Here is a 23872-nt window from a genome sequence, read left to right as displayed (position 1 = left end):
TAATCCTAAATTGATACCACAGAAATATGATTTTGAATGAATGTCCAAGACTCCAAAACCAGACCAACTCACCTCCTTACATGCATCTGGCGGCAGTTCTGTACCATTCCTACCTTCCCCATTATCTGTAAAAACAGGGACGTTGGGACTGAAAATCATGAGGTCACTCTTGGCACCAGCCTCTGCACTCACACCTGCCAGGATGTGGCTGTGGCGATTGGAATAGGACCAGCTGCCAACTTCACTGGCACAGACCAGGGTGGCCATGCCAGGACCATACACCATGGTTTCCTTTGCCTTGCAGTGGCATCGCAGAGCCACGTAGATGAGAATGATCAGCAGAAACAGACTGGAAACAGAGCAGATGGCAATGATCAGATATATGTTGATTGAGTCCACCAGGGGCACAAAGCTCTCTCCTGACCTTTGGAGATGAATATCTGTCTTGATCGCATGGGCATTTGTCACCAGGGACACACTCAGGGTAGCTGTGGCTGAGAGTGGAGGCTTCCCATGATCCTTTACAAGAACCAGCACACTCTGGATTTTGCTTCCTTCTGACTCATCCAGAGAATATTTGGTACTCACCTCTCCACTATACTGGCCCACAGCCCACGGACCACTGTTTTCTTCAACCAGTTCATATCTTAGCCATGCATTATATCCAGAATCCGCATCCAAGGCATGGATTTTGCCAACAATATGCCCTGGCATAACAGGGACCACTAGAAGAATGGATTTTTCTTCTGCTGACCCTGATACTGCAGGTGCATTATCATTCTCATCCACCACAAAGACTTGAATGTGAACATTGCCAAATAGTGCAGGCAGTCCAGCATCCTTGGCTCTCACCTGAAATTCCAGCAGTTTTAACTCCTCATAGTCCAAAGGTTGCAAAGCATAGAGCTTCCCACTCTCTGAATGTACAGAGATATAGTTTGACAATGGCCAGAGCTTTTCATCTATCCAGTAGGTTATCAAGGCATTCTCAGCTACATCTGGATCTGAGGCAGACACTGTGAAGATGTGAGCACCAGGAGGATTGTTCTCCTTCACAAAGACTGTGTAAGAGGGTTGTTTGAAAGTAGGAGCATTGTCATTTATGTCACTGATAGGTACTAAGAGGGTGATGCTAGAAGAAAGTGGTGGAATGCCTTGATCTTGAACTTTCACAACCATCCTGTACTCAGCTACCTGCTCCCGATCTAGAGGTGCACCAACAATCAGGGAGTAGTAGTCCTTGAACGTGGACTCTAGTTTGAAGGGTAACCCAATAGGCCAGAGGAAACAGTTTACTTGTCCATTGGTGCCAGAATCCTTGTCAGAAGCACTGATGATTGCTACCACAGTCCCTGGTGTAGAGTTTTCTGGCAATGGCACAGAAAGAGAATTCACAGACACTTCTGGAATATTGTCATTCATATCCAACACTTCAATGAGAACTTTACAATGTCCGGACAAAGTACCCTTATCTTCTGCCACAATTTGAAATTCATAGAACTTAGTGTCTTCATAATCCAATTTATCAATCACAGTTATTTCCCCAGTATCAGAATTTATACTAAATAACTTTGTGACATGAAGAGGTAGGCTATCACTAAAAAAATAGGATATTTCCCTATTAGTTCCTTCATCTAAGTCTGTAGCATTCAGATCAATAACTAATGTCCCACTAGCTGTATTTTCTGGCAACTTTATCCTGTAAAGGGATTGATTAAATACAGGAGCATTGTCATTTACATCCAGCACATTGATGACTAGCTGAACAGTTCCTGTGAGTTTTGGTTCACCCCCATCAGTGGCTGTCAGTACTAAATGATGCACAGGGCTCTCCTCTCTGTCAAGTGGAATCTTCAGTACAAGTACTACAGATTTGCTCTCATCTTCATCACTTCCTGAATCAAGAACAAAATGGTTGTTTGGGCTGAGCCTGTAGGTTAACAGAGCATTAGTACCAATATCTGCATCAGAGGCTCGCTCTAAGGGAAATTGTGGACCTGCTGCTGTTATCAGTTCTGATATGCTCAGAATCTTTTCCCTTGCAGAAAAGATGGGAGCATTGTCATTAATATCTTTGATTTCAACCTCCACATGGAAGAATCTCAGTGGTTTCTCTACAATCACCTCCAGATGAACAACACAGTCAGCATTCTTGGCACACAGCTCCTCCCTGTCTATCCGGGAATTTACAAACAAGATCCCATTCTGCACGTTTACCTCAAAATAGTCCTTCTCTCCTTTGGACAGCATCCGGAACATCCTAGGGACCAGATCGCTCACCTCCAACCCCAGATCTTGGGCGATGCGGCCCACGAAGGTGCCGTGCTGGGATTCCTCCAGCACAGAATAATGGAGCTGGCCGCTCCCCATTTTCCAGGCGGTGTGGAGTAGAACCAGCTGCAGCAGCCCCTTCCGCCAGGTAAGCATTGCAAACACAGGCACAACGCCAGCAGTCTCTTCTCTTTTTCTCTTGCCTTAAAGGTGTCAGGAGCAGAGTCCATGCACCTCATCCATTCTGGCAATGCTTTCATCAGTTGAATCTTGGCTTATTGAGATTTCTCTGTTGCTTGATATTCCCGTTGTGGATCCGACTGGCAGGAATCTAGGTCCCTTTAAGGGAGGAGCTCTGGATTTTCAGTTTCACTTGAAGGTTTCCTTAGGAAACAGTGACCTCTTGTGACTGAATTTCAAAATGGAGAAACAGGCTTCCATTCTGTATTGAATTTCTATGAATACAGTACTCTTTCCTTACAGGGCTTGTAGTTTTTCTTCCTTTGTTGCTTAAATATTATATTAATTTACATCATATATTTACGCCTTGGTATTTCTATGAAAATGCACTACAATGGAATGGATACCTGTCTGCATCTCTGGCCACCTTTTCCATTGCTCCAAGAAATGAGCACCAGACAGTTGGGGGAAATTGAATTAGTTGCAAACCATTTGAATCAGACTTCTGAACAGATCTGAAACAGTGCAACATTAATTCCAAAGAGATGCATAATGGTATTAAAAATGCTATGAAATCAGAGAAATACTGTTCTAGTTACATTTCTGAGTCTTGGCTGGATATGCAGCTCTTGAACCTTTTAGACAAAGGACAAGCAGGGCAAGTTCTCAAAACTCATGTGATGTCTAAACTGGCTTTATTCCTGAAATGCATTTTGCATATGAAGACAGAAATTAAGGTCTGTCTCAGTCTTCCATTGGAAATAGGGTTTGTTTTTGTTCTAACTGAGGGCACTTGTCTAAGTTTAGATGTAAATTCCTGTCTTTCTTGCCATAATCATGGGGATGATATAGCACAAAAGGCAAGTATCTGATAATGTGATCATTATTAGGAATATGATAAACTTTACATAGATAGGTCACTTTGTTACCTTAACCCTATTTCACGACCCCATAAGAGATCCTTCAGTACCTCAACCATTAAGAGATAAGTTTTTTGGAACAAGAAGCAGTTTTACCTGATGCAATCATATATACTTGTGAAATAGACATTTAATTGTCTGTATTAAAGTTTACATTTCCAAAGGGTAGTAACTCTTGGTCCTTTCCCCTGATTAGTCTGTTACAACATCTTCAGTGTCACCCACCCATCGCTGAGTCTATAAAATGTTTTTCCTCATTGCTGTTATGTTGGCTTAACAATGGTTAAGAGATTAGAAGACATTCTATGTCACTAGTAAAGATCATTCCACAGGATCAATATTAAATGAGCTAGTGAATCCATTTTCAGAAGTTGATATGAATTGTCCATGGACAATTCTATTATATTGGTATAAAAACTATGCATATCATTCTGTCTGTCCCTGTGTATGTCCTTTCCTTTTTCATTCTGCATCAATTTTTTACTTTCATGGATCATCATCACTTTTTTCCACAACATTCCCATATGTCCCCTGTTTTGCATGTACAATTTTACACTAAATCTGTTGAAAAGAAAAACAGCTGTCTCAAAGTACAAAAATTCAAACATTTACTCTCTCATATTTCATGGCATGTGACTTTGGTAGTCAATCACTGAGTAATCTTAGTTAAGATTTCTTTCATTGTTTCCTTCACATACACTCACATAGACACTGAACATCAAGCCACTTAAAAATAAACTGTACTTTTACCTTTTGTAGCCCAGACAAAAACAATGCCAGACCACTTTTATAACTCTGCATGGATGCAATTATCTGGAGTCAAACTCAACTCAAAAGTGTCTACCTGCTTTCTTTTTAATTTGATTGAAGTATTTGTTTGCTTAGATACAGTAGCCCTAGTATAGAAACCATCCAGCATCATTTTTCCCTCTACTTTCTTGCTTTTCTTTTCAGTTTTTAAAAATTTAAATTCTTTTCTCCTTTTTTTCTTTTGCTGGTTTTTATATGTTGTTTTTTAGTTTTGTTGCCTAGTTTGGTTCCTGGAATGTAAAAGGCCTGAGATGTTTTTTTCCCCAGAGAAAAGAGATGCTTATTAAATCGGGCAATTTAAAACTTTTAAGAGTTTTGCTTTGCTTACAAGAAGCTCATATCCTTCCATGAGAAAGATATCTTATCTGAATGATAGAGTAGATAGGGAGGGAGGGAGGGAGGGAGAGAAAGGTAAAATTTACTAGGGTGCAGTAAGTTTGATCCCCCCCCTTTTTTTCCTTTTGTGACTTTTGGGGGGTACATCTTTTTTTCTTTTTTCTGTATAGTAAAGCAACAAAAAAGGGAAATGACTTCAGCCATGCGAACTCAGAAGGCTTGCAATTTACTGCCATATACTGCTCATGGGAGCTTCACACTTCCTATCTGCCTTCATTTGGAGGAGATTTTGATCAGCGCGGTTTAAATATAGGTTTTAAGCCAACTGTAAATATAGGTATGCCATCCAGCTCCCATTTATGTAACTTATTATCAAAATGTTATGTGGCATATATATGATTTCCCATGATCAGTGTACAAAAGGTGATAGCATCCTCTTGACCTTGGCTGGTACCAAAAAACTAAGCATGGTTAGACCTAGTGAGAACTTGGGTGAGAAACAACCAGGATATCCCAAGTTTATAGACTAGTTTTTTAAAAAAACTCAGACAAAAGTAATGGCAAATCACTTCTCCGCCATTTCCAAGAAAACTTCATGTACTCATCAGGATATTCCTCCCAATCTATTGAAATAGAAATTTGTTTAAAAGTATCCATGCAGAGTTTTCTTCAGTTACACATCAATTACTTTATGAGCTTCTCATGTATAAATAAGATAATTACTGAGCAAATTATTTGATTAAAATATGAAATATTAGTCTAAAAAGATTTATTCTAAGAAAATACTATCATGATTTCCAATACTTTCAGTACTTACAGATAGATATTTTTATGAGCTACTCTAGAATAGTGTTTCCCAATTTTGGCAAATTCCAGGTGTGTGGACTTCCACTCCCAGAATTCCCTTCCCAGCATGACCCTTGCTGAGAATCTGGAAGATGAAGTCCACACATCAACAGATTGAAAAACTTGGGAAACACTGCTAGAATCTTCTCAGTATCAATGTCAGGCTGTCCTGTCTGTAGTTCTCAGATCCTCCTTTTCTGAAGACTGTGGCAACATTTTTCTCCCTCCAGTTATCTTTCTCCAGGACTATTGGACAGCAGGTTCACCCAGATGTGATAAACTTCAAGTTTTTGGTCTAGGAGAATAGGGTCCCCTAAAACACTTTCTATGTTCACAATATGCTCAGTCTGAGTTTTATTTCTTATGTGCCATCAACTCAGTGTTGACTCTTAGCAACCATATAGACAGATTTTCATCAGGATCAACCTCTTTTTCTACCCTTCCTATTTTAACTTTTCCCAGCATTATAGACTTTTCAAGGGAGCCAGGTCTTTACATTATGCATCCAAAATGTTATAATTTGAACCTGGTTATTTGTGCCTCGAATGAGCCACAAGGTTCATTGAGGTTTGTTATTATAATCTATTTACAGTATTTTCTTGGCTATCCAAGGTATTCTCAGGAGTTTTCTCCAACAGCAACATTTAAAAGACTCAGTACTCTTCCCATCCTGATTCTTTAAAATCCAGTTTTCACTTCCATAGATTGTCACAGGGAATCATTGCCTGCACAGTTCTGATCTTCGTAGGTATAGACATATCCTGGAATCTGAATGTCTTTTCCAGACCTTCATTACTGTCCTACCATCTGCTAGTCTGTGGCTGTAATGGTACATGGGAATGACCTTAGGAGACAGGTGGAAGAGCCGCAGACTAGACAATGGACAGACAAATGGCAGTTGAGTCCACAGAAGAAATGTGGGAATGGCAAAGTCTCAGACGGGACCTCCCTAGTTTCTTGGACTGTAAAGGCGAAAGGGGAGAGATGTACTTTCAGACTTACAAGATTCTGTTAATATAACCTTACAATAAAGTTAGAGCTAGTACTTCTGGGTATGCTTCTTGTCTGGACTATCTGGTACAGCTGACATCAATCTTGCAAGTCTGAGAGTACATCTCCTCCCCCCCTCGCCTTTACAGTCCAAGAAACTAGGGAGGGTCCCTTCTGAAACATTTGCCATGCCCACATTCCTTCTGTGAACCCAACTGCCATTTGTCTGTCTGTTGTCTAGTCTGCAGTTCTTCCACCTGTCTCCCAAGGTCATTTCCATATTTCTTGACTGCTGATTCCTTTATTGTTAACTGTCAGTCCTAAAAGGCAGAAGTTATCCCCAATGTCAAAATTGTCATTGTCATTTCTAACGCTGGTTGCTGTACTTGTTGTCATTAGTTTGGTCTTCTTTATATTTAATTGTAGTCCCTTTGTTTCACTATGCTGCTTGACCTTCATTGCTAGAGCTTTCAGATCATTTGGATTTTCAGCTATCAAAATAGTATCATCAGCATAATGTAGGTTATTGCTGTTTCTTCCTCCAGTTTTAAAACCACACTCATTTTCTTTCAGTCCAGCTTAAATAATATATATTCAACATATAGCTTATATAAATAAGGGGAGAATATACAGGTTTGTCTCACTCTTTTGCTGATCTGGAGCAAGTCTATTTCACCATGCCCTTCCAGATTGTGGCTTCCTGACCTGTATATAGGTTTCACATGAGGATAATTTTCTGGGATTCCCATTTTCTTAAGCACATTCAGCAGCTTGACATGGTTAACACAACTGAAGGCTTTTCTATACTCAGTGAAGGACATGCTGCCTTCTTTTTGGTATTCTTTGGCTTTCTCAATTATCCAGTGTGCCTCAGCAATAATGTCTCTTGTTCCTCAGCCTTTTCTAAAGCCAGATTGAACATTTGGCATCTCCCTTTCCATGTAAGGTTCTAATCTGGGTCGGATCATCCTAAGCATGATTTTCCTAACATGTGAAATAAAGGATATTGTGTGACAGTTTGCACACTCTATTAAATCTCCTTTCTTTGGTATTGATATATAGACTGATCTCTTCCCATCTGTTGGCCATTGTATCTGAGTTACTGACATAGTTTGGTTAGAACCTTTAGAGATTCTTCTTCTGTTGCTTACTGTATTTCTGTAGGTTCTCCAACAATTCCTATAGCCCTCCAAATTGGTAATGAACAGATTGCTGATCTAATGTCATCTTCTAGTACTAGGGATTCTTAGAAGTAGAGAATATCTTCTAAGCTATCTTGGATGTAAATATTTCTCTTGTACAGAATTTCAGTAGACTCTTTCCATCTTTGTTTAATCTATTTTAAATCAGTTTCTCTCTGTTCGTTGGCATCCTTTAGCATACCAATTCAATGTTGGAACCTCCTTTTGAGTTTGGAGAACTTTTGGAAGACTTTCCTGTTTTTCCATGTCTGTTTCCATCTTCAGCATATTTACAGATGTTGTTGTAATACTGCTTCTTGTCTCTTCTAATAGCTTTCTGAAATTCTTCGTTAAATTTCTTCTTGAGATCTTTGTCTTTCTTGCTTTTGACTTCTCTTCTATTTTGGCAATTTGTTGTTTTGATATCCAGTTTGCTTTCTTCTGTCTCTTGGTCTTTGGCAGTCTCTTTTCACATTCATCCTTAACAACTTCTTTGATTTCATTCCACAGTTCCTCTGCTTCCTTTATCTATGAGGTTCAGGACTTCAAAGTGATTCTGGATATTCTCCTTGAAAATGGTTGGTATAGGTTGGCTTTCTTCTTCTTTACTTGGAACTTGAATTTAACTTGGAACTTGGAATTTGAATTCTGTGTACTCCATGGGATGATATCCATGTATATAGGCATCATTTTGATTCTTGGAAGACTATGTTAGCTAGGAAGAAATCTTTCAATTGGCAGAAATTGATAAGTGGTTCTCCTGTTTCATTTTGGTTTCCTAGGCCATACAGTCCAATTACATTGTCCTCCCTAATTATTTCTAGCTGTGGTATTCCAGTCTCCAACCATAAGCAACACATCTTACTGGAACTGTTGTATTTCAGTTTGAACATGACCATAAAATTAATCAACCTTCTCTTCTTCTGCATTAGTGGCTGGAGCATAAACCTGGATAATCATCATATTAAAGGGTTTTCCACATAGTCTAATTATTCAGTTATTGATTGCATGGCACCTATGTAATTTTCTTCCTATAACCTTCCTGATTATGAAAGCAACATCATCCCTTCCTTGTCTTTCATGTCCTAAGTAGTAAACTTACTTCTTCTGACTGAAAGTGTCAAATTCCTGTCTATTTCAATTATCTGATGCCTAAGATGTCAATGTGTTGTTGATTCATTTCATCTTTCACTATGTTAAGCTTTCCCGTGTTCATGGTTCTTACGTTTCATGTTCTCACTGTAATTCTGGCTTTACAACTTCAGATTTTCTTTCCTGCAGGGTAACATCAGCAATTAGACATCCTGAAAGCTTTAGTCTAGCCATGTCTTAAACACCATTAGTGTTCCAAAAGATCCTCAGCTCTTCCTCGGTAGCATGTTGAGCGTCATCCAACTTAAAGCATCTGGCACTGTATTGTCTATTGCTATATTGTTTATCCATGTGGTTATTTTGGTAAAATACAGAAGTGCTCTACCAGTGCCTTCACCTGCACAGTATGTAATGATGCCTTGGCCATTGTAACTGAAGTAACCATCTGCCTCCTGCATCTTCCTATATCATTGCTGCCCCATATAGGTGCCTGCTTGCTTTAGTTAGGCAACTGGGATTACCTTCACACCTTGGGTGACCCTGCTGGGATTATATACCCTTGACATAAACTGCTGGTTTTCTTAATTTATCTCTCCCAGGAACAACTGCCTAGCATGATGAGGCAGATGACTGGAGGGGTCAGAGACTCAATAGAAGAATAGAGTGTAAAGGTTTGGAAGAATCTTGATTCATGAGCCTCAAATGTTTATTTCAAAATCTCTAATGAGTATCATACTTCAGATACAGCACAGCATTAGGGTCAAATAATCTATTTAAGAAGCATTTAATTTAACAGGGCCATTTAAGTGTATAAGTACACAGAAGAAAAACTGAGCTCTTGTGCAAGCTGATCTTGGATGACTTTTATTCCAGAAATATGGTAGTCTAGTCAACAGATATAATTCAAGTATCATTTTTTAATCTATGAGGAACTTTACAATACGGTTAGTCCTTGCTTAGCAACAGTAATTGGGACCAAGAACTCCATCACTAAGCATGGTTGTAAAGTGCAATTTTACGAGACCACGTCAACTTACGACAGTAGTTGCAGCAGTTCTGGTTGCCATCATTAAGCGAATCCCGCACAGTCGTTAAGCACAATGTTATGTGATTGCCATTTGCAACCTCCTGCCAGCTTTCCCATTGACTTTGTTTGTTGGAAGCCAGCAGTGAAGGTCACAAATGACGATCATGTGACCGTGGGCCATTGCAACCATTGTAATTGAGAGCTAGTTACCAAGTGCCTGAATCATGATCACATGACCACAGGGATGCTGCGATAGCTACAACTATGAGGACCAGTTGTAAGTCTCCTCATTCCTCAACGTCGTAACTTCAAATGGTCACTGAACAAGTGGTTGTTAAATAAGGACTACCTGTAATAGAAATTCTATTTTTAAAGGTACCAACATCTGAACAATAAGAGAAATTTTTTTAAAAACCCAACAACAAATGTTTTAATAATCTTTAAAAAGTTTGTGAACCATGCTTAAGTCACAATATTGTTTAAAAACAGGTATACAATTGAAAATCTGCACTCCCTTCATTAAAGAATTAGAGCATCAACAAAGGTAAAACCATTACTGTACTGCAGCCCCAAATAGGGTTTAATACATGAATTACAAACCAAAGAAGGCAGAAAACAGTGATGATCAATGATGAACATCTTTCTTTATACAATGAGTAAAATAGAAAACAAATTTGATCACTATAAAAAAAACAAACTTAAGATGTATTTCCCTGTGGCCACTCCCATTTCAAAAGTATTTAATCAGAAAAAAAACCTACTATGCATATGTAAATGAATTACTTAACTTAGGATACAAACTATAGTCACATTTTCAGCAATCCATTTCTATAAAAGGCTCTGATTTTAAATATAAGATACAATTTTAAAATATACATTGTATTAAGACTGATCCTAAACTGCTAACAAGCAGCTATGATGTTAAAGGAATTTCAAGCAGCACAACTCACCACTTTAGATGGATCTGGAGGGAGTTCTCTTCCATTCCTAATTTCCCCATTATCTGTAAAAACAGGAACGTTGGGACTGAAAATCATGAGGTCACTCTTGACACCAGCCTCTGCATTCACACCTGCCAGGATGTGGCTGTGGCGATTGGAATAGGACCAGCTGCCAACTTCACTGGCACAGACCAGGGTGGCTGTGCCAGGACCATACGCCATGGTTTCCTTTGCCTTGCAGTGGCATCGCAGGGCCATGTAGATGAGAATGACCAACAAGAAGAGGCTGGAAACAGAACAAATGGCAATGATGAGATAGATGTTGATTGGGTCCACCAGGGGCATGAAGGTCTCCCCTGACCTAGAAAGGAAATCATCCGTTTTGATGGCCTCGGCACTTGTCACCAATGACACACTCAGGGTAGCTGTGGCTGACAGTTGAGGCTTCCCATGATCCTTCACAAGAACCAGCACGCTCTGTATTTTGCTTCCTTCTGTCTCATCCAAAGAATATTTGGTACTCACCTCTCCACTATACTGCCCTACAACCCATGGACCACTGCTTTCTTCAACCAGTTCATATCTTAGCCATGCATTGTATCCAGAATCTGCGTCCAAGGCATGGATCTTGCCTACAATGTGCCCGGGCATCACTGGAAACACTAGAAGAATGGGATACTCCTCTGCTGATCCTGAAATGGCAGGTGTATTGTCATTCTCGTCTATTACAAAAATTTGAACAGTCACATTCCCACATAAGGAGGGCAATCCAGCATCCTTGGCTCTCACCTGGAATTCCAATAGTTTCAACTCCTCATAGTCCAAGGACTGCAAAGCATAAAGTTTTCCACTTTCTGAGTGTACAGAGATGTAGTTTGACAATGGCCAGAGCTTTTCATCTATCCAGTAGGTGATCAGGGCATTCTCAGCTACATCTGGGTCTGAGGCGGACACTGTGAAGATGTGAGCACCAGGGGGATTGTTCTCCTTCACAAAGATTGTGTAGGAGGACTGTGTGAATGCTGGAGCATTATCATTTATGTCACTGATGGGTACTATGAGGCTGATGCTAGAAGACAGCGGTGGAATGCCTTGATCTTGCACTGTTACTACAATCCTGTACTCAGCCACCTGCTCCCGATCAAAAGGTGCACCAACAATCAGGGAGTAGTAGTTCTTGAACGTGGACTCTAGTTTGAAGGGTAGCCCAGTAGGCCAGAGGAAAGAATTTAGGTGTCCATTGGTGCCAGAATCCCTGTCAGAAGCACTGAGGATTGCTACCACAGTCCCTGGTGTGGAGTCTTCTGGCAATGGCACAGAGAGAGAATTCACAGACACTTCAGGAATATTGTCATTCATATCCAACACTTCAATGAGAACTTTACAATGTCCTGACCATGGAAAACTGCCTTTATCTTCTGCCACAATTGGAAGATCATAGAACTTACAGTCTTCATAATCCAAATTTCCAATCACCCTGATTTCTCCAGTATTGGAATTTATACTAAATATCTTTCTGACATGAAGAGGTAGGCTATTACTGAAAAAATAAGATATTTCCCTATTAATTCCTTCGTCTAAGTCTGTAGCATTCAGATTGATAACTAATGTCCCACTAGCTGTATTTTCTAGTAACTTTATCTTGTAAAGGGATTGATTAAATACAGGAGGGTTGTCATTTACATCCAGCACATTGATGACTAGCTGAACAGTTCCTGTGAGTTTTGGTTCACCCCCATCAGTGGCTGTCAGTACTAAATGATGCACAGGGCTCTCCTCTCTGTCAAGTGGAATCTTCAGTACAAGTACTACAGATTCACTCTCATCTTCATTATTTCCTGAATCAAGAACAAAATGGTTGTTTGGGCTGAGCCTGTAGGTTAACAGAGCATTAGTACCAATATCTGCATCAGAGGCTCTCTCTAAGGGAAATCGTGGACCTGCTGCTGTTATCAGTTCTGATATGCTCAGAATCTTTTCCCTTGCAGAAAAGATGGGAGCATTGTCATTAATATCTTTGATTTCAACCTCCACATGGAAGAATCTCAGTGGTTTCTCTACAATCACCTCCAGATGAACAACACAGTCAGCATTCTTGGCACACAGCTCCTCCCTGTCTATCCGGGAATTTACAAACAAGATCCCATTCTGCACGTTTACCTCAAAATAGTCCTTCTCTCCTTTGGACAGCATCCGGAACATCCTAGGGACCAGATCGCTCACCTCCAACCCCAGATCTTGGGCGATGCGGCCCACGAAGGTGCCGTGCTGGGATTCCTCCAGCACAGAATAATGGAGCTGGCCGCTCCCCATTTTCCAGGCGGTGTGGAGTAGAACCAGCTGCAGCAGCCCCTTCCGCCAGGTAAGCATTGCAAACACAGGCACAACGCCAGCAGTCTCTTCTCTTTTTCTCTTGCCTTAAAGGTGTCAGGAGCAGAGTCCATGCACCTCATCCATTCTGGCAATGCTTTCATCAGTTGAATCTTGGCTTATTGAGATTTCTCTGTTGCTTGATATTCCCGTTGTGGATCCGACTGGCAGGAATCTAGGTCCCTTTAAGGGAGGAGCTCTGGATTTTCAGTTTCACTTGAAGGTTTCCTTAGGAAACAGTGACCTCTTGTGACTGAATTTCAAAATGGAGAAACAGGCTTCCATTCTGTATTGAATTTCTATGAATACAGTACTCTTTCCTTACAGGGCTTGTAGTTTTTCTTCCTTTGTTGCTTAAATATTATATTAATTTACATCATATATTTACGCCTTGGTATTTCTATGAAAATGCACTACAATGGAATGGATACCTGTCTGCATCTCTGGCCACCTTTTCCATTGCTCCAAGAAATGAGCACCAGACAGTTGGGGGAAATTGAATTAGTTGCAAACCATTTGAATCAGACTTCTGAACAGATCTGAAACAGTGCAACATTAATTCCAAAGAGATGCATAATGGTATTAAAAATGCTATGAAATCAGAGAAATACTGTTCTAGTTACATTTCTGAGTCTTGGCTGGATATGCAGCTCTTGAACCTTTTAGACAAAGGACAAGCAGGGCAAGTTCTCAAAACTCATGTGATGTCTAAACTGGCTTTATTCCTGAAATGCATTTTGCATATGAAGACAGAAATTAAGGTCTGTCTCAGTCTTCCATTGGAAATAGGGTTTGTTTTTGTTCTAACTGAGGGCACTTGTCTAAGTTTAGATGTAAATTCCTGTCTTTCTTGCCATAATCATGGGGATGATATAGCACAAAAGGCAAGTATCTGATAATGTGATCATTATTAGGAATGTGATAAACTTTACATAGATAGGTCACTTTGTTACCTTAACCCTATTTCACGACCCCACAAGAGATCCTTCAATACCTCAACCTTAATGAGATAAGTTTTTTGAAACAAGAAGCAGTTTTACCTGATGCAATCATATATACTTGTGAAATAGACATTTAATTGTCTGTATTAAAGTTTACATTTCCAAAGGGTAGTAACTCTTGGTCCTTTCCCCTGATTAGTCTGTACAACATCTTTCAGTGTCACCCAGCCATCACTGAGTCTATAAAATGTTTTTCCTCATTGCTGTTATGTTAGCCCAACAATGGTTAAGAAACTAGAGGACATTTTAAGTTACTAGTGAAGATCCTGCCATGGGATACATATTAAATGAGCTAGTGAAACTAATTTCAAAATTCTATTTGTGTGATCCCTTGTAAATTATAATATATTGGTATAAAAACTATATGTCTATGTCTCTGTGTGTGCATCTGCATTCTCTTTTTTCTTTTGTCTCTATTTAGCTTCCTTTTTCATTCTGCATCACTTTTTTACTTTCACAGATTTTTTTCATCACCTTTTTCCACAACATATTCCCATATGATCCTGTTTAGCATGTACAGTTCTGTTCTAAATCTTTTGAGAAGAAAAAAAGTACAAAACTTCAGACATTTACTCTTTCATATTTAATGGCATAAGTAACTTAAAGAGATTGTCACTGAGTAACCTTACATAAGAATTTTTTCACTGTTTGTTTCCTTTATACACCCACACACATAGAGACACACTGAACATCAAACCATCAAAGAACAAGTTGTACCTTTACCTTTCATAGCCCAGAAGAAAACAATGGCGTACCATTTCCATTAGCCTGGAAAGAAAATTGCATGAATGCAATCACCACTAGTCAAACATGACTCAAGAGTGTCTAGCTGTTTTTTTCTTAACTTTACTGTAGTTTTTGTTTGCTCAGATACAGTAGCACTAATATAGAAACCATCGAACAACAAATGTGTGTATGTGCATGTAACAGATATAATTGTCCATTATTCTATTTCCTCCACTCTGAGACCAAGAAAACAAGTCACAGGTTTGTTCTGTATGATATTCCTTCAGCTTCTTTAAGGATGCTATTAAATGTGCCCTCAATCAAGTCTTCTTTTCTCAAGGTTAAACACATTCTTCAATTTCTCCTTTCTTTCCAGCCCATACAATCCTTTTGCCCTTATTTGCACTTTTTCCAATTTATAAGAAATTGTATTGCCCAATACTGGACACAGTACTTCAGATGGGGTTTGAATAGAGTGCAATTATTACTTTCTAATACGTAATATGCAAGTATATAATTGGAAAATATACCTATTTTGATGCAGCATAAACTTTCATTTCCCTTTTTTGGGGGAAGACTACCAGGCACAGAACCAACTTTGTGAAAAGTAAGCCAAGAACCAGTATTGGTTCTTATGTTAAGACTCAACAATCACTTAGTTTCAAAGCCACCAAGAGCTACACAAAGAGCTCATTAATTCATGACAAGGGGGGAGCTAGGTATCTGAATCACTGGAGGTAGAAGAGGAACTTACATTATAGATAATCAGCTATTTCATATAGCTTAATTATTGTCTGCAGTGAAGTTTCATATCTGGCTGAACTGGGCCTGTGACAATTCTGTAGAGTCCTAGCAAAAAATGTGTTCAGGGACTTCTACTTGGTGATGTGATATGCTGAATTTAGGATCTTGGTTCTCCACCAATGTAATGGGTTGAGTTATCTCCCTTTGTTTAAATTAGTGATCTTATGGTGATAAATAATGGGCCTGGAATTAGGAAGAGAGAGAAAACAAAAATCATCCCACTCATCCAAGGGAGAATAGCTTGTTGGAGTTGAAGAACTGTAGAAATGTGATTTTATTCCTATTTCTCATGATTTACAGTCTCTTAAAAGGACAGAATTCATGCTGATAAAAACTGCTGTGGATGAGGAGAAAAAAACAATAACTCAGCTTGAAATTTCTAATAGACAATACACCATTATTAAACCAGTGTTGGACAGAAGTAAAAATGTTCAAGATGAGCTGACCACTTACATTGTTAACTTCCCAGAAATAATTTATGATTTTTAAACATTACTTACAACATTGAGCAAGAACAGTCTATAATGATCTCTATGGAGAATCTTTATTTAAGATTTTTTTTCAGTATAGCCAGAATATAAGTTAGAAATTGAAACTGCTTATGATGTAGGCTTTTGTATTTATTCAGTACAGAAACTATTTGGGGGCCATTTTTAAGATATGGGGTCATATCTTTCATTTATCTCAGCAAGTGGGATCTTTTGAATAGTTTTTCCACATCTGTCTGGGCTTTAGAGTCCATTAGCTACAGAAAATTTTATTGGTCTCAGAACGATAGAAATAAAGAAGTAGCAGTCTCAATGTTTTAAAAGGGAGATGAGCCACCTTGGCTTGCAAGTGAGGAGGGAACTCCTGTACTATATTTTCAGTATGTCTGTTCCAGAATGTTCTATAGTATTGGCTTTTTGTGTTGTTTTTAGGTTCTTCTTTTTCTTTTTTCTTTTTTTGGTCTCATTATTCTTAATTTTTGTATTCAGTGTCTTATTTTTTTTTCTTTATGTTTGTTCATGTTTTTAGTTCTTTAAATAGTTCATCTCAGTTACATGAAAGTTCTTTTTTTCCTCAACCTATGAAAATATTGGTTTTTCTATGTTTACTAATGTTATCTACACATATGTTTGCTAAACTGGCAATTTAAAATCTGAATTTTTTTAAAAAAGCAGGAACCTATTGTTTTTCCTCATGAGAAAGAACTTTTACCTAAAAGATGGGTTGGTCAAATACATAACAGAGGGGATTCAAAATCTACCAGTGGTGTAATAAATTTGATTAACAAATCTTCACAGTTTGTGGTAGAAATCAGAGATCCAGAAGGAAGCTGTGATTAAATGATTTAATAATCATATTGTCTTCATAATGGATGGGACTTGGAGCATAAAACTCTACCCAATCATACCAACTGGGCAGAAGCCAGAGAAGATAACCAAGCCCTATGCCATGAAGGTATTTAAGGTAATAACTAGCATCTTGAATTGCACCCAGAAGTCTCCTTTAACTAGTGCAACTCACAGAGCAAAGGTATTATATGGGCCGGACAAAATATGCCCATAATTGCTTGTGCTGCCACATTCTGGATCAGTTTCAGCTTCTGTAGTTTTCAGGAGCAGCCCCATGCAGACTGTACAAGGTGGCCAAAGGATGAGTGACTGTCTGAAGAACCTCCCAATCTAGGTAAGGACACATTGGCACACAAGGTGGATTTGTCCTAAGGTATGCATCTGCCACCAGATCCTTAAGCAGGAGCTGTGAGTCCAAGAAATCCTCAAATTGTGTATCAGTCCCAAAGGGGAAAGGACTAAAGATAAAACATCCCCAGCCTCAGGTTTCCCAAAACTCTCAGCCACTTAGTTTTATCAGGGTTGAGCCTAAACATTTTTCCTCCCTATCCAGTCCCCCACAGCCTCCAGACAGTACTGCTGGATCAGTCTGAGGTCAAGATATATAAGTGGGTATTAACCACATATTGATGATATCTGATCTCTAACCAGCAGAATACCTCACCCAGTCGCCTTATGTAGAAATTAAACAAAAGGGGAAAGTGTGTAGAGTTCTGAAATACCCCACCCACCACAGGCCTCAGACTCAGTTTCACCCCTCCTGTCAACACCAATTGAACGCAACACAGGGAAAAGAGGAGAATCCCTTCAACACTGTACCTCCCATCACCAATCCCTGCAGACTGGCCAGAAGGATACTATAGTCAATGCTATTGAAATTTGCTGCGAGATCAAGAAGAACCAGTATGGTTGCATTACCCCTAGCCCAGTTTTGTCAGAGGTCATATACAAGCATGACCAATGATCTCTCTGTGCTATGTCCAGGCCTGAAAACTGACTGAAAGGAATCCAAATGCAGGTAGTCCTCAAGTTACAACTGCAGTTAAGACTGGGATTGCCCTTGCTAAGCAATGCGGTCATAAAGAGCAACATCATGTGACCGCATTGCTGATCTCAAGAAAGTAAGCATGGGCTGTGAGTACTTGGATGGGAGACCACCAAGACATCCCAGGCCTATATGGTAGATTAGGAAAATAAAAATATTTCACAGGATTAAAGGAATGGCAAAGCACATCTATACTGAGTAACTCGTCTGATTAAACAAAGATTAGTCCCATTTGACCTGTTCCTGAAAAATCCAAGCAGATTTCTAGTATTTACTGCTTAATTGCTCTGTGAGCTTCTCAGAATACTACAGGTATTTCCTAATCTCAATCATTTCCAGCTATGTAGGCTTGCATACTTAGAATTCCCCCGCCAGCCTGCCCTTTGCTGAGAATTCTGGAAGCTCAAGTCCACACATCTATAACCTGTCAAGGTTGGGAAACACTGCTGAGTCTTCCCAGTACCAGTATCAGGCTATCAAATCTAAAGATCCTCAAATCCTACTTTTTTGAAGATTGCAAGGATTTCCCATCTTCAATCCTCTCATATTTCATCTATTCCCAGGATTATTGGTTCAGCTACATAGGACAAAGACTTAGTTTTTGATATGGCAGGACGCTGCCCCACTCCCAAAATACATGCTAAACTGACACCGTTCTCAGAGATCCAACAAGAATTATAGAATGTAAGAATTGGGAGGGACCTTGGGTTAGGAACATTACTTGATTCCTTCCAAACCTCAAAAAGCGTGAACTACAGATGTTGCAATAGAATCAGGATCAAATAATGCACATACTGGTTGTTAAACTGACAAGGCCATTTCAGTAAGAAACTTACTGAAACAACTTCAGTAAGTTCAGTTTAGTGAACTCTAGTACAAGGTGATCTTTGATTATTCTAGGAACATGACTGCCCAGTAATCAGATATAAGTTCTGTATTATAAATGTATTACTTCTTTCCAATTGTTAAGGCCTTTACAATATTATAAATTCTATTTCTAAATTTACCAGTAATACATGAACAAGATTAGAAACCCCCAAAACAAATTTACAAATAAAGTTCTGTATATCTAGCAGTTTAATAAAGTTTAATAAGTTTGCAATCCATTCACCAGCCATAAATATCGTTACAAAAAGAGGCATCACATGGAGAATTGATTCATCAAAGAATGAAATTATCAACAAAGAAAAAATCATTAATTAATATCCCACCTGTCCACAAGATAAAGATGAAAAATAGGTGGGCAGGACACAATGATAAGATGAAGAGCTTATTTGTATTTACTATCATACAAGACAGGTTCACTTGCTGTTAAGTAAACAACAAACTTCCTTTGTAACTTTCGATAGCTACTCACATTGGAAACATATTTCTTTAGGAAAAAAGTATTAGTGATTTGTAAATCAATGTATTTACCATCAGTGTCTAAAGCTAACAATTCAAAAAGAATATTATCCCAAGATTAATCCTAAATGGTAAACATAGAAATATGATGCTGAGGGGATGACAAGGATTCCAAGAGCAGGACTCACCTTTTTAGCTGAATCTGGGGGCAATTCTGTCCCATTGATAAGTTCCCCATTATCTGCAAAAACAGGAATATTGGGACTGAAAATCATGAGATCACTCTTGGCACCAGCTTCTGAACTCACACCTGCCAGGATGTGGCTGTGACGATTGGAATAGGACCAGCTGCCCACTTCACTGGCACACACCAGGGTGGCCGTGCCAGGACCATACACCATGGTTTCCTTTGCCTTGCACTGGCATCGCAGAGCCACGTAAATGAGAATGGCCAGTAGGAACAGGCTGGAAACAGAGCAGATGGCAATGATCAGATAGATGTTGATCGAGTCCACCAGGGGCATGAAGCTGTCCCCTGACCTGCGGAGATGAATATCCGTTTTGATGGCCTGGGCACTTGTCACCACTGAAACACTCAGGGTAGCTGTGGCTGAGAGTGGAGGCTTCCCATGATCCTTCACTATAACCACCACATTCTGGTTTTTACTTCCTTCTGCCTCATCCAAAGAATATTTGGTACTCACCTCTCCACTATACTGCCCTACAACCCATGGACCACTGCTTTCTTCAACCAGTTCATATCTTAGCCATGCATTGTATCCAGAGTCTGCATCCAAGGCATGGATCTTGCCAACAATGTGCCCAGGTATCACGGGGACCACTACAAGAATCAGGTTCTCTTCTAATGATCCTGACACGGCAGGTGCATTGTCATTCTCATCCATCACAAAGACTTGAACTGTTGCATTCCCACATAAGGAGGGTAATCCAGCATCCTTGGCTCTCACCTGGAACTCCAGCAATTTCAACTCCTCATAGTCCAAAGGTTGCAAAGCATAGAGCTTCCCACTCTCTGAATGTACAGAAATGAAGCTTGACAATGGCCAAAGCTTCTCATCTATCCAGTAGGTAATCAGGGCATTCTCAGCTACATCTGGGTCTGAGGCAGACACTGTGAAGATGTGAGCACCAGGGGGATTGTTCTCCTTCACAAAGACTGTGTAGGAGGGCTGTGTGAAACCTGGAGCATTATCATTTATGTCACTGATAGGCACTAAGAGGCTGATGCTTGCAGACAGCGATGGAATGCCTTGATCTTGTACTGTCACTACCATCTTGTACTCAGCCACCTGCTCCCGATCTAGCGGTTCACCAACAGTCAGGGAGTAGTAGTTCTTGAATGTGGACTCCAGTTTGAAGGGTAGCCCAGTGGGCCAGAGGAAACAGTTTACTTGTCCATTGGTGCCAGAATCCTTGTCAGAAGCACTGATGATTGCTACCACAGTCCCTGGTGCGGAGTCTTCTGGCAATGGCACAGAAAGAGAATTCAGAGATACTTCTGGAATATTGTCATTCATATCCAACACTTCAATGAGAACTTTACAATGCCCTGATAAAGGAGAACTGCCTTTATCCTCGGCGACAATTTGAAGTTCATAGAAATTAATATCTTCATAATCCAATTTTCCAATTACTCTGATTTCCCCAGTATCGAAATTTATACTAAATAACTTTGTGACATGTAGTGGCAAACTATTACTAAAAAAATAAGTTATTTCCCTATTAATCCCTTCGTCTAAGTCTGTAGCATTCAGATTGATAACTAATGTCCCACTAGCTGTATTTTCTAGTAACTTTATCTTGAAAAGGGATTGGTTAAATACAGGAGGGTTGTCATTTACATCCAACACATGGATCACTAGCTGAACAGTTCCTGTGAGTTTTGGTTCACCCCCATCAGTGGCTGTCAGTACTAAATGATGCACAGGGCTCTCCTCTCTGTCAAGTGGAATCTTCAGTACAAGTACTACAGATTTACTCTCATCTTCATCACTTCCTGAATCAAGAACAAAATGGTTGTTTGGGCTGAGCTTGTAGGTTAACAGAGCATTAGTACCAATATCTGCATCAGAGGCTCCCTCTAAGGGAAATCGAGTACTAGATGTTACCAATTCTGATATGCTCAGAATCTGTTCCCTTGCAGAGAAGGTGGGAGCATTGTCATTACTGTCTTTGATTTCAACCTCCACATGAAAGAATCTCAGAGGTTTCTCTACAATCACCTCCAGATGAACAACACAGTCAGCATTCTTGGCACACAACTCCTCCCTGTCTATCCAGGAATTTACAAACAAGATCCCATTCTGCACGTTTACCTCAAAATAGTCCTTCCCTCCTTTGGACAGCATCCGGAACATCCTAGGGACCAGATCGCTCACCTCCAACCCCAGATCTTGGGCAATGTGGCCCACGAAGGTGCCGTGCTGGGATTCCTCCAGCACAGAATAATGGAGCTGGCCACTCCCCATTTTCCAGGCGGTGTGGAGCAGAACCAGCTGCAGCAGCCCCTTCCGCCAGGTAAGCATTGCAAACACAGGCACAACGCCAACAGTCTCTTCTCTTTTTCTCTAGATATCTTGCCTTAGAGGTGTCAGGAGCAAGGTCCATGCACCTCATCCATTCTGGCAATGCTTTCATCAGTTGAATCTTGGCATATTGTGCTTTCTCTGTTGCTTGATATTCCCGTTGTGGATCTGACTGGCAGGAATCTCGGTCCCTTTAAGGGAGGAGCTCTGGATTTTCAGTTTCACTTGAAGGTTTCCTTAGGAAACAGTGACCTCTTGTGACTGAATTTCAAAATGGAGAAACAGACTTTCATTCTGTATTGAGCGTCTATGAATACAGTACTTTTTCCTTACAGGGCTTACAGGGCTTACAGGGTTCTTCTTTTGTTGCTTAAATATTATATTAATCTACATGATATATTTATGCCTTGGTATTTCCATGAAAATGCAATGGAATGGATACTTGTCTGCATCTCTGGCCACCTTTTCCATTGCTCCAAGAGATGAGCACCAGACAGTTGGGGAAGATTGAATTAGTTGCAAACCATTTGAATCAGACTTTCATTCTGTATTCATGCAGATTTCTAATAATCATCCAGTCTTCATGCTCAGATAGATATACTTTTTCTATGCAGTGCTTAAGTTCATTTCTGACCATACAAATAAAAAACCAACCCAAATTTAAGGGGTGAATTAAATAACATGTAGTCACTAAAGGAAGAATAATTAAATGTTATTTTAAGTCATCCTATATATTTATGCTTTTATTTGTATGGACAGGAATGAGATGTGTAATTGTCTGCATCTTTTGTCACCTCTTCCATTGTTCAAAGATGTGACTATGATACCATTTAGGGGATGCTGAATTGACTTCAAAAAATCTGTGTCAGAGTTATGAGCATGAGGAACAATAAAACATCAGTACCAAGGAGGTACATAAAAGATAGAAATACTATTAAATATGAAATACTCTCTCTGTTACATTTCTGTTTCTCTTCCAGTGTATGGAGCTCTTAAATCATTTAGATAGACGAAAAGCAGAGCAAGATCTTAATTTCCAAAACATTTAATTTGATGTCTAAATGAGTCTTCCTTTGGGAATATTTTTTAAAGTAACGAGGAATTAAGTAATCATAGATAACTATTCTCTTTTTTCTTGCCATAATAATAGTGACATAATAATTTCAACAATAATGCACACAGAGCACTTATTTGACAATCCTTAGAAAATGATGAACTGAAATTCATCAAATTCATGAACCTAAAAATTGAATTTGTTACCACACAAACTACCATGGTTTGCCACTCACTTTATCAGTTATGTATAATATATCCCTGTATGAACATTAGTATATATTAGGGCTACTATATTCACACTTTGAAAATGTTTGGGAAGAAGTGCCTTGCTCGAGAATAGTTACCATATTTCTTGTAATCAGTACTGCTGTGAGAAAACTGTCTAGCAATCTTGTAATTTATTTTTCATAAGCTGATTCATATTAATTTTTTTTCTTTCTATGCTCTTTACATGTTCCCCTGCTTTAATATAAGTGATATGTTTTGCTTTGCATGCTTCACCTTATGACTAGAAATATAATCATTTAAACTGTAATAATGCTTAAATTTCCTCTTTTTTCCCTTTGTTTTCACCTGACTGAATTGGATTGTACTGTGTTGTAATCTGCTTCATATTTTGGTCTTTGACCAAAAATAACTATAACTAAAAAAAAAAAATGAAGTACCTATTTTGCATTTTTGTTTAATATCCATAAGTTTACCTATTATGGCTTTTCAAAGAGTAATATGGTTTCAAGATCTGATTTTTAATTATACCAATTATACCACAAAGAATTATAGATTTACAAAGTGTGGGGTATAGTGAAATAGATTACTCTTTTACAATGGAAAGATACTCAAAATTTACAACCTTGGATCAGTGTATTTGGGCCTTTTGGCTATAAATCAAGGTTGACTGAACCTTGGATCAGTGGATTCTGTATTTCTTTTCCTCTTTCTTTATGTATACTAAAGGGGGGGGGGAGGAAACTATTTAACCATGTAAAATCAGGAGGCCTCTGATTTCCTGCCAAGTTTGATGAAGAGCTTTTGATCAACTTGCTCTATCT

General features: G+C 39.2%; 1 protein-coding gene across 1 annotated transcript in view; it reads right to left on the bottom strand.

Moving 5' to 3' along the window:
- Nucleotides 1-13840, bottom strand: part of LOC103055153 (protocadherin alpha-5) — a 121397-nt gene extending 107557 nt beyond the window's left edge. Inside the window, exons 1-2 of the mRNA XM_088131354.1 lie at nt 10604-13840; nt 73-2475 (exon numbers count right to left, since the gene is read on the bottom strand). Coding sequence (XP_087987480.1) covers nt 73-2475; nt 10604-12964 — 4764 coding nt within the window. The 5' untranslated portion in view covers nt 12965-13840. The remainder of the gene's footprint in view (nt 1-72; nt 2476-10603) is intronic.
- Between the last annotated feature and the right edge of the window lie 10032 nt (nt 13841-23872).

This window comes from Python bivittatus, unplaced genomic scaffold, assembly GCF_059951505.1.
Source record: "Python bivittatus isolate LINGU-HERP-01145 unplaced genomic scaffold, Pbiv_v1 ctg000960_np1212, whole genome shotgun sequence".
Lineage (NCBI taxonomy): Eukaryota > Metazoa > Chordata > Lepidosauria > Squamata > Pythonidae > Python > Python bivittatus.
This window is presented reverse-complemented; position numbering and strand designations above follow the sequence as displayed.